The following is a 13,887-nucleotide window of genomic DNA, read 5'->3' as shown; positions in this document are numbered from 1 at the left end:
TGTCTCTAGGGTCCTGCCTATCTGTGCCCTGGCAGGGGTCAGTCAGGCAGAGAGTGTGACCCCGGGCACCCACCAAGGTGGGCCTGGAGCATCTGCAGCAGTGCCCCTGTCTGTAGAGGGGTGAGGAGGGCACGGGGATTGGGGGTGGGCAAGACGGCGACCCTCCCTAAACCGAGGAGGGCTCAAAGTGCTGACAGTGCTGGTTTCCAGTCATTTCTCCTTCTCCTAATGGGGCCAAGGCCCCAGGCTAGAGAAGAGCTAGGGGCTCTGACGCTGAGAAAGGGGTGGGCTCAGCAGGTGAGACGCACTGGGGTGGGGAGTAAAGAGGAGACAGAGAGGAAGTGGGGTCACCAGGACTGGCCCTGCCCTGCTGAGGGGCGGTTTGGCACTGGCAGTGAGGGCCAGGAAAGGCACTGGGTGGGCCCACAGGCCCTGTCCCAGCAGTGGCCTGCCCAACAGCCACCCGCTGCCTCTAGGCCAGGCCTGAGAGGCTCCTGTGCATCCGCTGGGGGTGAAAATGTCTGGATTTCATGGGTGACTCGCATAGGGTCAAGAATAAAAAAATACTTTCTGTTGAAATATGAATGGGAAAAACCCACCTTAAAAAACCAGACCTTTTAATCAGGAATGTGGAATTGAAAATGTTCCCCAAGTCCCCTTTCCACAGTGTTTGGCCAGCCCTAACGGAGGTGCCGGGATGCTGGTGAGCCAGGGCCTGGTGAGTAAAAGGCCCTGTCTGCCCCCAGACAGGGAGCATCTGGTGGTGGCCATGCCTCCTGCAGCAGAGGTGGAGGGGGAGGGCCAGGGGACATCATGGGGACTTCCTGGGCTTTCTGTAGGAGGCCAGTGCTCTGGTCACATCTGAGGTCTTCCTGACAAGGGGACACAGCTGTGACACGGTGAGTATCCTGGGCTGATAAGAAACCCAGCTGGGATGGCTGAGCCACACTCACCCCTGGCCCTCAGAGTGGGATCAGCAGAGGGGCATCAGGCGAAAACGTTCTGTTGCTGGTACTTGCGTCAGCAAGCACAGCAGGGGCAGCCCTTCTTCACCACAGCCTGGCGGCTCTGGTGGAAGACGGTCTTGCACTTGGCACAGCTGGGGAGAGAGCAGCACACCTGCTGGTGCCGGCTGGGCTGGAGGTTGACCTGTGGCCACGCTGGCCAGCACTTTTGACCAGAACCCACGATACGGCTGTGACATACTGTGTAACCCATATACGCACGCTGTGCCTTTCCATCCCAGAACAGGAGATTCTCGAAACAGTGCTTACCCATATGTCACACAATGCACACTGATATTCTCTGTCCTATTGCATTTTTTATAAATGCTGCTTGAGATTCATTAAAGATTTCTTACCTATATTTTAAAAAGCATTTACTTATTTATTTATTTATTTTTGAGACAGAGCCTTGCTCTGTTGCCCAGAGTGGTGTGAGGCTCACTGCAACCTCTGCCTCCCAGATTCAAGCAATTCTCCTGCCTCAGCCTCCCAAGTAGCTGGGATAACAGGTGCCCACCACCACACCTGGCTTACTTCTGTGTTTTTAGTGGAGACAGGGTTTCACCATGTTGGCCAGGCTGGTCTCAAACTCCTGACCTGAAGTGATTCACCCGCCTCGGCCTCCCAAAGTGCTGGGATTACAGGCGTGAGCCACCGCACCCGGCCAAGACTGTATAATTTTAAAAACTCACTCCCAGGCCCATTCAGGGCTGAATCCCGGCCAGTGGACACCGATAAAAAAAGAACTAATGTTCCCAGTTCAGTTTTCCACTCCCACATGGGTTGCAGGAAGGTCTGGATGAATTTTTCCATTGAGAGGTTGCTGATAATGAGCAATAACTGGGAACAAGAGGGATCATTTCAGCAACCGAGGCAGTAGCAGTGGCAGTGGCAGCTACCACCCACCAGGTGCCCACTTTGTGCCTGGTCTTATGCCAACAGTGCAGGGCGGTAACTCATACAACCCTCCTCAACCCATGCATACACTGAGGCCCCAGGAGGCTCCACTCAGAGAGCCGGCCGCCACCTCTTCTTTAGGAAGACAGATGGTTCTGTAGAGGCAGAGGAGTCCTGGGAGAGCTTGTCTTGCCCCGTGAGCTGGTCCGGAGCTGGCCATGACTGCCCAGGGTGTGGGCTGCCCTGAACAACTGCACCGCCCCTTGGCATGGCACAAAGCAGATGTTCAATACGTTCCTGCCCATAGAGCAACGCCTGCTGCCCTGCATGCTTGGGCCAGGCTGTGGGTGTGGCGAAGGGTGGGGCTGGGAGGCAGCTGGCTGGGTGTCCCGCATACCTGACTGTGGTGTCAAACTCAGAGGGGAAGATGATGTCGTGGTGCTGGCAGATCTGGCAGATGAAGCTGCGCTGGGTGCACAGGTTGCAGTGGTAGACATGCTGGGAGGCAAATTCCATCAGGGCCTTGAGGAATCCTTCATACACCTCATCTGCGATCTGCGGAGGGCAAGTAGGAATCCTTCATACACCCCGTCTGCGATCTGCGGAGGGCTGGGGCAGCAGGGCAACCCACCCTGAGCTGCAGAAAAGCTGCAGACTGCTATCTTCTTCACTAAACTACAGACACCCTCTCTCCCATCTTCCTTGCTGACTTCTCCAGGAATGAAGTCTTTCCAGAGGTCTGGGCGGGGGAGGCATGACACTCTCACCTGTTGGAGGTCAGCAACATGGAACCTATGCGGAGACTCCAAGAGATAATTCCGGTGGTTGAGCCTTCAAACAAAACACAAGCGATTCTTTAGAAAAGTTTCGAAGACCCAGGCCAGCCTGTGTTGTTTATTTTCATTCCCCTGGCGCTGCTCACCAGGCAGACACCTCCCGCCTGGGCGGGGCAGGGCCTAGGGGCACAATTCAGCCTGCTTGGGACCCGGTCTTCAAGGTAACTAACTAGCTGGTTGGACCTTGGACATGTTACTTAAGCTCTCTGAACCTTGGGTTCCCCTCTCTGGGAAATGGAGTTGTCTGGATTGAGTAACTTATTGAAAGCATTTGGCTTGGTGCAGAGCTCACAGTAAACATGTAATTAATTAATTAATCATGAGGAGGAGGATGGGTGCTGACATCTGGGACCAGGAACTGGGCTAAGAGCTTCATACGCACTCATTCATTTGATCCTCACAATAATTCTGTGAGGCTGGTACTAACACAACCCCAACTTTGAGAAGAGGAAACAGAGAGGTTAAATCACTTGCCTGAGGTCACATATCTAGTAGGTGGGAGAGCTGGAGTTTGAACACAGGGGCCTGGCTCCTGAGCCTGCACCCTTGTCCACCTGGTGAATGCCTAGAGATGCAGGCTGTTGTCATTATTGCCACAGTCACATACCAGGGACAGTGCTGGGGACAGTAATGCACAGGATATGGCCTCTGCCCTCCTGTGGCCCCTGGTTTGGCCGAGGGACAGACATCCAAGTGTCTGGTTTCAGTGCTACATGAGAGCAACCCAGACGTGTCCTAAGTACAGCAGATCCCATTTCAGAGGTGGCGGGGGGAGCAGAGGACAAGGGCTCAGCTGCCAACGCAGCTCTAGTTTCCACCACACCAACGGCAGGGATCCAGCGGGCCCCATCCAGAGAGATGGAGAGGAAACGCTTGCAGAAAGTCCCCTGGTACAAAACCTGCCTGGCCTGGCTGTGTGTGTTTACATGGGTACTGGGGGTGGGAGGTTACTCCAAGTCAGAGGATGCTTGGGAACCTGCCCCAGGATGCCCCAGACATCTGGGGACAGGATGGTGCCAGCCCTGGGTCTGGGCCTCCCAGGTGCAAGCTGTGGAGCATCTGGAATGGGGACTTGGCCTTGTCCCAGCTAGTGGCCTCAGCTGTGGTCCAGGGGAGCCCAATCTGGGGTGGAGAGGGTGAGTCTCACCAAGCAGCCACACAGGCCAAGATGCCAACTGGCCCCTCAGTTTACCATGCTGGTGTCCCCAGTAAACTTCCTACACTCTAGGAAGGGAAGCTGCCATTTGTCACCAAGAAAACATGGGACACAGCGGGCTGGGGGGACACAGGTTGGCCCTCAGCTGGCAGGAGGGTGGGCTGATCTGGATGGAGAATTAGCTTTGCCATCTGTCCTCTGACCACAGTCGTGGAAGCCCTGGGAGCCCCTGTGCCCTGGGCCTGTCACCCTCTCAGCCAGGGCTTGTGACTGGCTTCTCCACAGTGCTCAGTCAAGGCCAGAGGGGAGAGGGCGCTGACCCAGGGGTGAGAGGCCACTTCCCCTCCTGGCTTCCAGGAGAGAAACTCTCATGCACCAGGGCACAGCCAGCCCTACTTAGGGCCTCAGTTTCTCCGCCCACACAATGAGGAGAACCTCTTTGTCCTCTGGCGTGAGGCTGGCTACCTGGGAAAGAGACCAGAGGAATCTGGACGGCTCTCCGGGAGAGAGGAAGATGAGGGGAAAGGTCGAATCTTAGCTCCTGGAACCGATGAAGTGATGGGGAAGGAAAGGGTCAGGCAAGGGCTGGAAGATCTGGGGGGCATGGGTGGGGGGCCTGGGTGCCACCTGTCTCCTGAGCCCTGGCTCCTCCTCTGCCCACCCCTCCCCGGCTGTCGGGAGGGACAATGAGGTCTGGCGGGTGGACAGGGTGTGGGGCATTTCTGTGATGGCTTCCTCCCAAGGGCTGGAGAGGACACTGTCAGGGGCTTCTCTGGCCCTTGGAGACATGTCCCAGGTCTGCCTGGGACATGAGAACCCGGCCAGGCAGCTGCCACTAGTGCAGGACAGCTCCTCCCTGACTCCCTGACACCCAAGACCTTCCCATGCCTCAGCCCTCTCCTCTCAACCTTCCCTCTGGCTGACTCGGTCCAGGCCCAGCTCCCTGGGCTAATTACTAACACCAGCTGCCGCCCAGGGCTCTCCCCTTCACCAACTGCACTCCACTGGGGCCAGAATGGTCTTTTTGTGTGTTTGTTTTGTGTTTTTGAGACAGAGTCTCGCTCTGTCTCCCAGCCTGGAGTGCAGTGGCGTGATCTTGGCTCACTACAACCTCTGCCTCCCGGGTTCAAGTGATTCTCCTGCCTCAGCCTCCCTAGTAGCTGGGATTACAGGTGCCTGCCACCACGCCCGGCTAATTTTGTACTTTTAGTAGAGACGGGGTTTTGCTATGTTGGCCAGGCTGGTCTCAAAATCCTGACCGTAGGTGATCCACCCACCTTGGCCTCCCAAAGTGCTGGGATTACAGGCATGAGCCACCGCACCTGGTCTTTTCAGAGTGGTCTTTTCTAAGCCGCTGACCGGAAGTGACAGCCCTGTGCTCAAAACCCTTCAATGGTTCCCCACAGGTGGCAGATCAAATCCAAAGGCCTCAAGGGCCCTTTGAGTTCTGGGCCCCGCACCTGAAGCCCAGCTGCTCAGAGCCCCTCAAGGGTGTCAGTGAGCTGTGCTCCTGCCAGCCTCTTGCTACCGGTCTCTTAGCCAGGAAAGCCAGGTTCTCCCCTGCCCTTTCTACTCTTTTCTCATTTTTCTAAGCCCCAGTTCAACAGACACACAATGCCACTAGTGTGGCAACACGTGTGTGTGGATGGAGTGAGGTGCAGAAGCAGGTGGTGGTGGGCTCTGAGAAGGGCTGATTGAATGGTCTGCTTTATTCCCTTTCATAAATTTTCCTCACTTGGAAGATTGACCTTTGTAAAGAAGAAAAACATTTTAGAAGGAAAAAGGAAAATATCTCTGCATGCCCTCAGCTCAGATGCCATCTCCTCTGGGAGCTCCTCTGGCCCCTGCCAAGGCTGGATCAGGTGCCCTCAGGGCACACACGATGCTGACCCAGGGCCATCTGTGGCCCAGGCTCTGGGTCCCTCATGCAGCCCTCACCACTGCTCAGGAGGCCACAGGAACAGAGGAATCACTGGCCCATTTTATAGACGGGAAAGCTGGACCCAGAGAAGTGAAGCAACTTTCCTGACTCACAGTGGGTGAGGGCCTCCCACGCTCTTTCCCCTGCGCCATGCTGTTTCCATGGGACTTCCACAGGCACGGGAAGCAGGCTGAGTGCATAGCAGGAGTACAGCGCTGCTGCCCAGGGATGGAGCAGGAGGGTCAGGGAGAGAGAGACAGGGCTGCCCCTGGTGCCCACAGAGACAGGTCTGTAAAGCCGATGAACAAACTCTCTCAGCAGGGCAGGGAGGGGTGAATGGGGCTGGGGCCCACAACCCATACCACAGGCACCTGGCCTACACAGGTCTGCAGGCCTGTGCAGATACCTGGCTCCTTGACCAAGGAGGATGATAAGGCCCCACCTGACCCCAGAGATTTCACCACCTGGTTAGGTGGGCAGGAGGATAGTCTCTCTGGAGCCCTGGGTCATGGACTCTCAGAGGTAGGGAGTGAGTCAGCGCTTGCCAAGAGGTGGAGACCCAGTCACCCGTGATGCTTGGGATGGGCAGAGCCTCCTGGGGTGAAGTCTTCTAGGGTCTAGGGTCCCACATGGTGGTCCCTGGAAGGCTTTCTGTTCTTCCAGGCCCTGCAGAGGAGACCAAGGCTCAGCTGGCAGCTGTGGGGCCAAATTCTCCTCTCTGCCTAGGGGAGAGCCCCCTGCAGTACCCCTTGAGAGCCCCTGGGGACCTGCTCAAGGCACGCCCTGGCCCTGAGAAGGCCCGGCTCTGGGAGCACTGCAGCCAGGATGGAGGAGGCAGTCTTCAGAGAGGCGCTCTCTGGGCCAGCCCTGTGGGGAGGGAAGGCCAGATGGGGGAACCTGGAGGGGCTTGTGAACTGGTCCCTGCCCCCAGAAACCCAGCAGAGGTGGATTTGAAGCCCATTCTGGGCAGTAGGCACCGGCAGGCTTCTCCGCCTGAGGTCTGCCCTCCTGAGGGTGCTGGGAGAGTACAGCCCTGGGAAGACTGCAGCCTGGGCGTGACCTGAGGACTAGGAAGCGTTTATGACAGGCATGGAGAGGCCTAAGTCCCTGTTGAAGCCCAGCATCACATCCCATTCCTGAGCACCAAAGGCCCCAGGCCCTGGGTAAGAGAAGCTTCCTGAAGGGCATCCTGAGGGCCCCGCCCGGATCACGTCTTCTTTGGAGAATTTCAGGAGGGAGGCTGGCATGGGCCAGACGACTGGCTGGTACAGGGAAGAGACGGGAACATCCGGCCCTCGCCTGCCTCTCGCCACACTCCCCACTTCCCTCCTCACTGTAGCCAAAGTTCTCCCTGGGCTTTCCACCAACGGTGCCTTCGTTCATGGCCTGTGCATGCCATTCCTTCTGTCTAGAATGCTCTTTCCCCCTTTGCTTCTCCTTTCTGATTCTTCCTAATTTTTCAAGTCTCACCTTATAAGTCACTTTCTCCAGGAAGTCCTTCCTGCTTTGTCCTCCTCTGATCTGGGCTGGATGTCAAGCCTCTGTGGTTCCAGGACGTCCTGCCTCTCACCCTCACCCCCAGATGGAGTTGCTGGCTTTCCCACCTGTCTCCCTCTCACCCTCAGCCCCGGATGGAGTTGCTGGCTTTCCCACCTGTCTCCCTCTCACCCTCACCCCCAGATGGAGTTGCTGGCTTTCCCACCTGTCTCTCTCTCACCCTCAGCCCCGGATGGAGTTGCTGGCTTTCCCACTTGTCTTCCCTGCCAGGCCAGAGGCTTCCGGCGGGTCGGCCCTGGCTCTGCCCTGCTCAGTGTTGGAGCCCACATGCCTCGCCAGGTGTGCAGTGCTTAGTATGTTCTCAGTCCATGTTTTTGAGTGAACAAATAGATACATGAACAAAACCCTAAAATCACCCCCAAAAGATGTGATCATTTCCCAGGCCCAATGGGAAGATCTCTGCCCAGGTTTCCTCCAGGTGGACGCCTTGCCCTGGGCACTGCCCCTGTGTGTGTGTGCATGTGCACCAGTGCCTGCATGTGTGTACATTTGTGCACATGTGCATGGGTGTGGATGTCTATGCATGTGTGTATAAATTTATGTGTGTGGGTATGTGTGCACATGTGTATGTGTGTCTGTGTGTACATGTGCATATAAGTATGTGTTTGTGTGCATGCATGTGCGTGTGTACGTGCACTCACACGCATACACGTAGAGGTTGCTCACCTCTTGCTGAGCTCCTTCAGGGCGCCACTCCAGCACAGGCCCAGGTAATCCCCCAGGAGCTTCAGCTGCTCCTGGCTCCTCCCAATGAGGTGCATCCGCTCCACATGCTCATACAGAGACGCGTTCACTATCTGCAGGTTGGTGAGGGGCTGGGCCCGGATCTGCGTCAGAAACTTCAGGGCCTGCCTGCAGATCTGGGGGTACCACCAGACATTGGGGATGGGAAGGAATGGCTGTTCAGTGAGCACTGCCTGGCCAGGTGCCACATGACCTGCTCACTTACCTGAGGGGCTATCTTCATTTTACAGATGGGGAAACTGAGGCTCAAGGAGATGAAGAGATTTGGCTAGGGTCACCCAGCTTGTAAATGGTACAGTCAAGCTCTGAACCCAGTTTATCTGACTCTCAAACCCGCTCTCCCTCTAATGGCAAGGGTCACTGCCCCCTCCCCAATCATGCTGAGATGAGGGAGAGACTGCTCTGATAACGCCCCCTCCCTCTGGGCCTCACAGATCCTTCCCACTCTTTCCTGTCCTCCCAGCCCCCATTTCCCCCCACTAAAGGAAACAGGCACTCCCTTCTGTGCCCTGACTCAGGAACCAGGTGACGGGCTGAGTCAGGCTCCAGCCACAGGAAGCTACAGATCAGACACAGCTCACCAACAGGCTTCCCTGAGCTCCCTCGGCTCACACCAGTAGCAACACCGGGACTCCGTGTGCAGCTGAGTGATCCATCTCAGTCTCTCCTGGCTGACAGGGTGTTGAAGGTTCTACCCTTGGCCCTGATCCTAATACCAATGCCAATAATCGAGAGCCTACTATTTGCAAAACACTGGGTCAGGAACTTGACCACATCCTCCCGTCATTCTCAGAACAACCCGTTAGGGAGGGTGTCCCTGTCCCCGTTTTCTAGATGAGGAAACGGAGGCTTAGAGGGGCTAACGTAGCTTATACAACCTGCCTGCAGAACCTGCCAGGTTTGAGCGGAGGTGTCATCTCTGAACACCAGGCTGCTGCACTAATCAGAAGCCCCCTCCCCTGCAGTGGCCTCGCTGCATCATAAGGATGGAGGAGCTGTTGTCTCCACAGCCGACAAGTGCACAGTGATTAGAAGTCTGGCTTTGGCCTGGCTCAGATCTTTAACATCTTAACTAGTCCTCTCGTTACATATTTTATTTCTGGTGGCTTTGTTTTTGATACTATTATAAGTGATTATCTTTTAAAATAGTAATTTGTTTGCTGATATATAGAAATGAAATTGATTTATTTGACTGTCGTATCCAGCAACCTTTTCAAATTCTGATAAATTGTGTAGGGGAAAAAAAGTCTGGCTTCGGAGTCAGAATGGAATTGAATCCTGCCTCCACTACTTTATACCTGTATGAATTGGTGAAACTTATCCCTCTCTGTGACTCAGTTTCCTCATCTGTAAAATGGGGAAAATGAGAGCAATAAGGCTCACGGGTTTGGGGCCTTTTCGTTCGCTGCTGCTGCTTTAGTGCTGAGGCCCGGCACTCGGCAGGATGTCAGCCCAGGACTGGGGCTTCTTTTTCATGGGATTATTTTGAATTCAGATTAAAAGAGGTATTCCAGGAGAGCTCCTGGCATAGAGCCTGGCAGGTGGCACATCCCCAGTAAATGTGAGCTGTTATCAGCTGCTGTGTGAGTGCCTGGTGTGGCCCTGTTGTCCCCTTGAGGGTTGGGGGACTAAACTGGCCCTCAGGAGACCTGCCCCTGTATTTGGGGGCTGAGGGGGCCTCTGACCTCTTGTCTCCCAGCTCCACCAGCATCTCTCACCTCCCCCCGCAATGGACAACCTCTTCTTTTCCCAAAGCCTGGGGCCCTGATGTACCAGCCCCCCAGCCTAGGGACAGCCCAGTGGCAAACTCCTGGTGACTTGGGTCAAGCTGCTGTTCTCCAATCCTAACTCGGCTCTTCCCGTGACTTGGCCCCAGGCCTTGGGTGAGGCTCCAGTGAAATAACACACAGGAATGTGCGCTGAACACTGCCAACCACTGCAGATGGGCAGGGGCTTTGTGCTCCCCAGCGACTGTTCCTATCCTGCGGGAATGGAGGAGACAGAAAGAAGCCCCACTCCTGGGCTGACATCCTGCCAGTGCCAGCCAGGCCTCAGCACCAGTGGGTCAGCCAGAACAGCAACGGTGAACAATAAGGCCCCAAACCCGTGGGCTCCCCACTTTCTATCTTGAATTTCCCTGTCTTTCCTAGGCCAGCAATCTTTGAGAGGGAGAGCGAGCTGAGGATTTCCTGATCTCAGACATGCCTAGAAAAGGATTGTACTTTTCTTTCTTTTTTTTTTTTTTTGAGGTGGGGTTTCGCTCTCGTTGCCCAGGCTGGAGTGCAATGGCGCAATCTCAGCTCACCGCAACATCCGCCTCCCAGGTTCAAGCGATCCTCCTACCTCAGCCTCCGGATTAGCTGGATTACAAACATGCGCCACCACGCCCAGCTAATTTTTGTATTTTTTAGTAGAGACAGGGTTTCTCCACGTTGGTCAGGCTGGTCTCAACTCCCGACCTCAGGTGATCCGCCCACCTCAGCCTCCCAAAGTGCTGGGATTACAGGTGTGAGCCGCTGTGCCCAGCTAGGATTGTACTTTTCTAGTTAGAAAAGGAAGTGGCACAAGGATGAGGGCAGTGAATAAGGAGATGGCTCAACGGAAGTATCAGGGTCCTGTAAATAGTTAACGTGTTTTATGATCAAAGGGTTCTTTGCATTTTTGGTGATTTTGAGGCTTAATTTCCTCTATGTAGTTAGTTAAATATTTAACACTGAGAGCGAGGGCGGGGACACGGCAAACAACAAAAAAATCAAAATGAAGCCAACTTCTGCGGGGTTTCCCCGCCCCAGGGAGGTGGAGGTTGAGGTAGAACTGACTGAGAGAATCACCCTGCACTATGATGAAGACACATCCACACATCAGGACTACATAGCTGGCAGGCCCTGGCTCTCCAGAGGAGCAAACAGCTTCTTCCTTATGTTTCTGTGTCTGTCTTAGTAGAAATCTGTGCCCTTGGAAGAAAACCAAATTTGTACCCCTTGAGGCAGACACTAACCAAGTGAATCAGGTAGATGGGTGGATGGGTGGGTGAACATAGGCAGGAGGTGTGACAGGCCCCAGGGAGGGAAAGGACACTGTTCTTACTGACAGGCACACACTGCCACACCTGCCCTCCCAACAACCCCGACACAGACACTGTTGTTAACCCTCCTTTTACAGATGAGGAAACTGAAGCTAATTTGCTCATGGTAACACAGGTAGGAAAGTGGCTAAGTTCAGCTGGAGAAAAGGAAAATTCTGAAAGACTTTAAGATACATCTTATTCAAAAGCATTGGGTGAACATAAAAAAGTACCCAAGGCATAATATTAAGTGAACCAAGCTTCTTATAAAGCAGTATGAGTCCTGTGTGATCCCAACTTTATAAAAAATAGATGCATATGTCAATAAATGCACAGAAAAGGGTATACCCCGAAATGTTAATAATGGTGATCTCTTGTTTATGACACAGAATTTTGATTGGTTTTTGGGTTTTTCTGTAACTTTAAAATGTTAAACAATAACCGTCTATTATCTTAATAATGGGGGAAGTCACAGAAAAAGTGCTTTTCAAAAACATGAAATAAATAAGCCCATGTAGGGCCTACAGGGGAGTGCAGTCACCTGAGCCTCATAGGGCTGGCAAAGGCAAGGATGACTGCTCCAAGGTATAGCCAGCTCGCTGGCCAGCCCATCTACCCATCCACCTACCTATTCACCCATCCACCCAGCCATCTACCCACCATCCACCCATCTACCCATTCACCTAACCATCTACCCATCTAGCCATCTGCCCATTCACCCACCCATCTACCCATCTACCTACCCATCCACCTACCCACCAAGCCATCCACTCATCCACCTAACCATTTACCCATATGCCTATTTAGGCACCCATCTACCTACCTATCCACCCATTCACCAATCTACCCAACCACATACCCATCCATCCATCCACCAACCCATCCACCTAGCCACCTGCTCATTCACCTACCTACCTACCCATCCACCTAACCATCCACCTAGCCACCTGCTCACCCACCTACCTACCTGCCCATCCACCTAGCCGCCTGCTCATTCACCTACCTACCTACCCATCCACCTAACCATCCACCTAGCCACCTGCTCAGCCACCTACCTACCTGCCCATCCACCTAGCCACCTGCTCATTCACCTACCTACCTATCCATCCACCTAACCATCCACCTAGCCACCTGCTCATCCACCTACCTACCTGCCCAGCCACCTAACCATCCACCTAGCCACCTGCTCATCCACCTACCTACCTGCCCAGCCACCTAACCATCCACCTAGCCACCTGCTCATCCACCTACCTACCTGCCCAGCCACCTAACCATCCACCTAGCCACCTGCTCATCCACCTACCTACCTGACCATCCACCATCCATCTATCTATCTAATCTATCAAATCTATTTTATCTATCTTTCTATCTATCATTTATCTGCTGGTGCCTTAAGCAGTTATGTTTGTAGCTGCAGGAAACCATCCTCAAACTCTTTCCTCCTGGGGACCAAGACAGCCACCGATAGAGCCCTGCCCAGGGCTGTGGACAGGCACCAAGCTTTTCTCTTGGTTAGCTCCCCAACGTCACAGTGCCTGAACCAGTGACCCTGGCTTCCCTTGTTTAGAGGAGCCAAACTCCTCTAAACAGATGAACAGCAGCAGCAAAGAGGAGTGAACACCCCTCTGCCCCTCAGCAGCTGGGCTGCTGGGCTCGAGACTTACCGGGCGCTTGGTGAGGTCCCAGTTGTGGATGATCCTGGCCGGAATCACTGAGGCATCGTCTTGGTGGCAGATGTCACAGTAATAGAGGCCAGAGAAGGCACAGAGCTTGGGTCGTACAAAGGAGAAGCCAATCTGCCGGGAGCAGCCCGGGGAGATGGGTGGAGAGTGAGTGGTGTGGCCAGAGTCAGCTCCTAGTAACTTGGGAGCTGCTGTGGTGGAAAGGATCTGCTGGTTGATTTTTTTTTAAGGTAGGCACAAACACAAGAATAACCACCACTCGTATTTCCACCACTCAGAACTCCCCTACTAATTAATCTTTACAACAACACACTGTAAGAACTATCATTATTTTACAGCTGAAGAAATGGATGCTCAGAGAGGTTAGGAAATCTGTCTGGTCACATAGTGATGAAGTGGCATGGCTGGCATTCAGATCTGGGTTTTGCTGGTTCCAGAGCCTGAGTTCTGCTCCACTACCCCTTGCTGCCTGTGTCCGGTGTCCCCACTGCTGGCTTGGCAATGCCAGCCTCCTCTAGGTCCACCCCTCCACTCGGGCCCCATAATGGAAGCAGCAGAGTAGCGGCTGTGGCAAGCAGCGAAGTAGCTGGGGGACAGGGACCGGGGTCGGGGCTGGCAACAGGGAGCGGATGGGTAGCCAGCAGGGGGCAGGGGAGCATGCACAGTATCTGATGCCTCAGGACTGTGGGGCAGGGCTGGCTTCAGCCCCCTTGGTTGGAGGTGTCTCCACAGCCGGGGCCAGTGGGAATGGGAGTGGGATGTGCCCTGGGCAAAAAGCAGAGGCCCTGACTCAAACCCTGAACATGTGCCCTAACTCCTCCAGGGGCAGGCAGAAGGGTCCCTGGGCCTTGGGACCAGAGGGCGGGCTCTGCTCCTCACCAGCTGCCTCACCCTGACCTTCACCTGATTTCTTCAAGGTTCCATTTCAGTGACTGTAAAATTCAGCTACTACCAGCTATTTTGTGGGGTTATTACAAAGCTTAAATGAGACAAGGTTCTGCAAGTACCCTGCAAATTATGGAATAC

General features: G+C 54.4%; 1 protein-coding gene across 1 annotated transcript in view; it reads right to left on the bottom strand.

Moving 5' to 3' along the window:
• LOC101135518 (pleckstrin homology domain-containing family M member 1-like) overlaps positions 1 to 13,887 on the bottom strand; it is an 82,302-nt gene that overhangs the window by 37,464 nt on the left and 30,951 nt on the right. Inside the window, 4 exon segments of the mRNA XM_055386822.2 lie at positions 2,299 to 2,456; positions 2,669 to 2,732; positions 8,038 to 8,231; positions 12,844 to 13,052. Of these exon segments, the coding sequence (XP_055242797.2) occupies positions 2,299 to 2,456; positions 2,669 to 2,732; positions 8,038 to 8,231; positions 12,844 to 13,052 (625 nt within the window).

This window comes from Gorilla gorilla, chromosome 4 (assembly GCF_029281585.2).
Source record: "Gorilla gorilla gorilla isolate KB3781 chromosome 4, NHGRI_mGorGor1-v2.1_pri, whole genome shotgun sequence".
NCBI classification, from domain to species: Eukaryota; Metazoa; Chordata; class Mammalia; order Primates; family Hominidae; genus Gorilla; species Gorilla gorilla.
The sequence above is the reverse complement of the archived record's forward strand: the minus strand, read 5'-3'. Positions and strand labels throughout refer to the sequence as shown.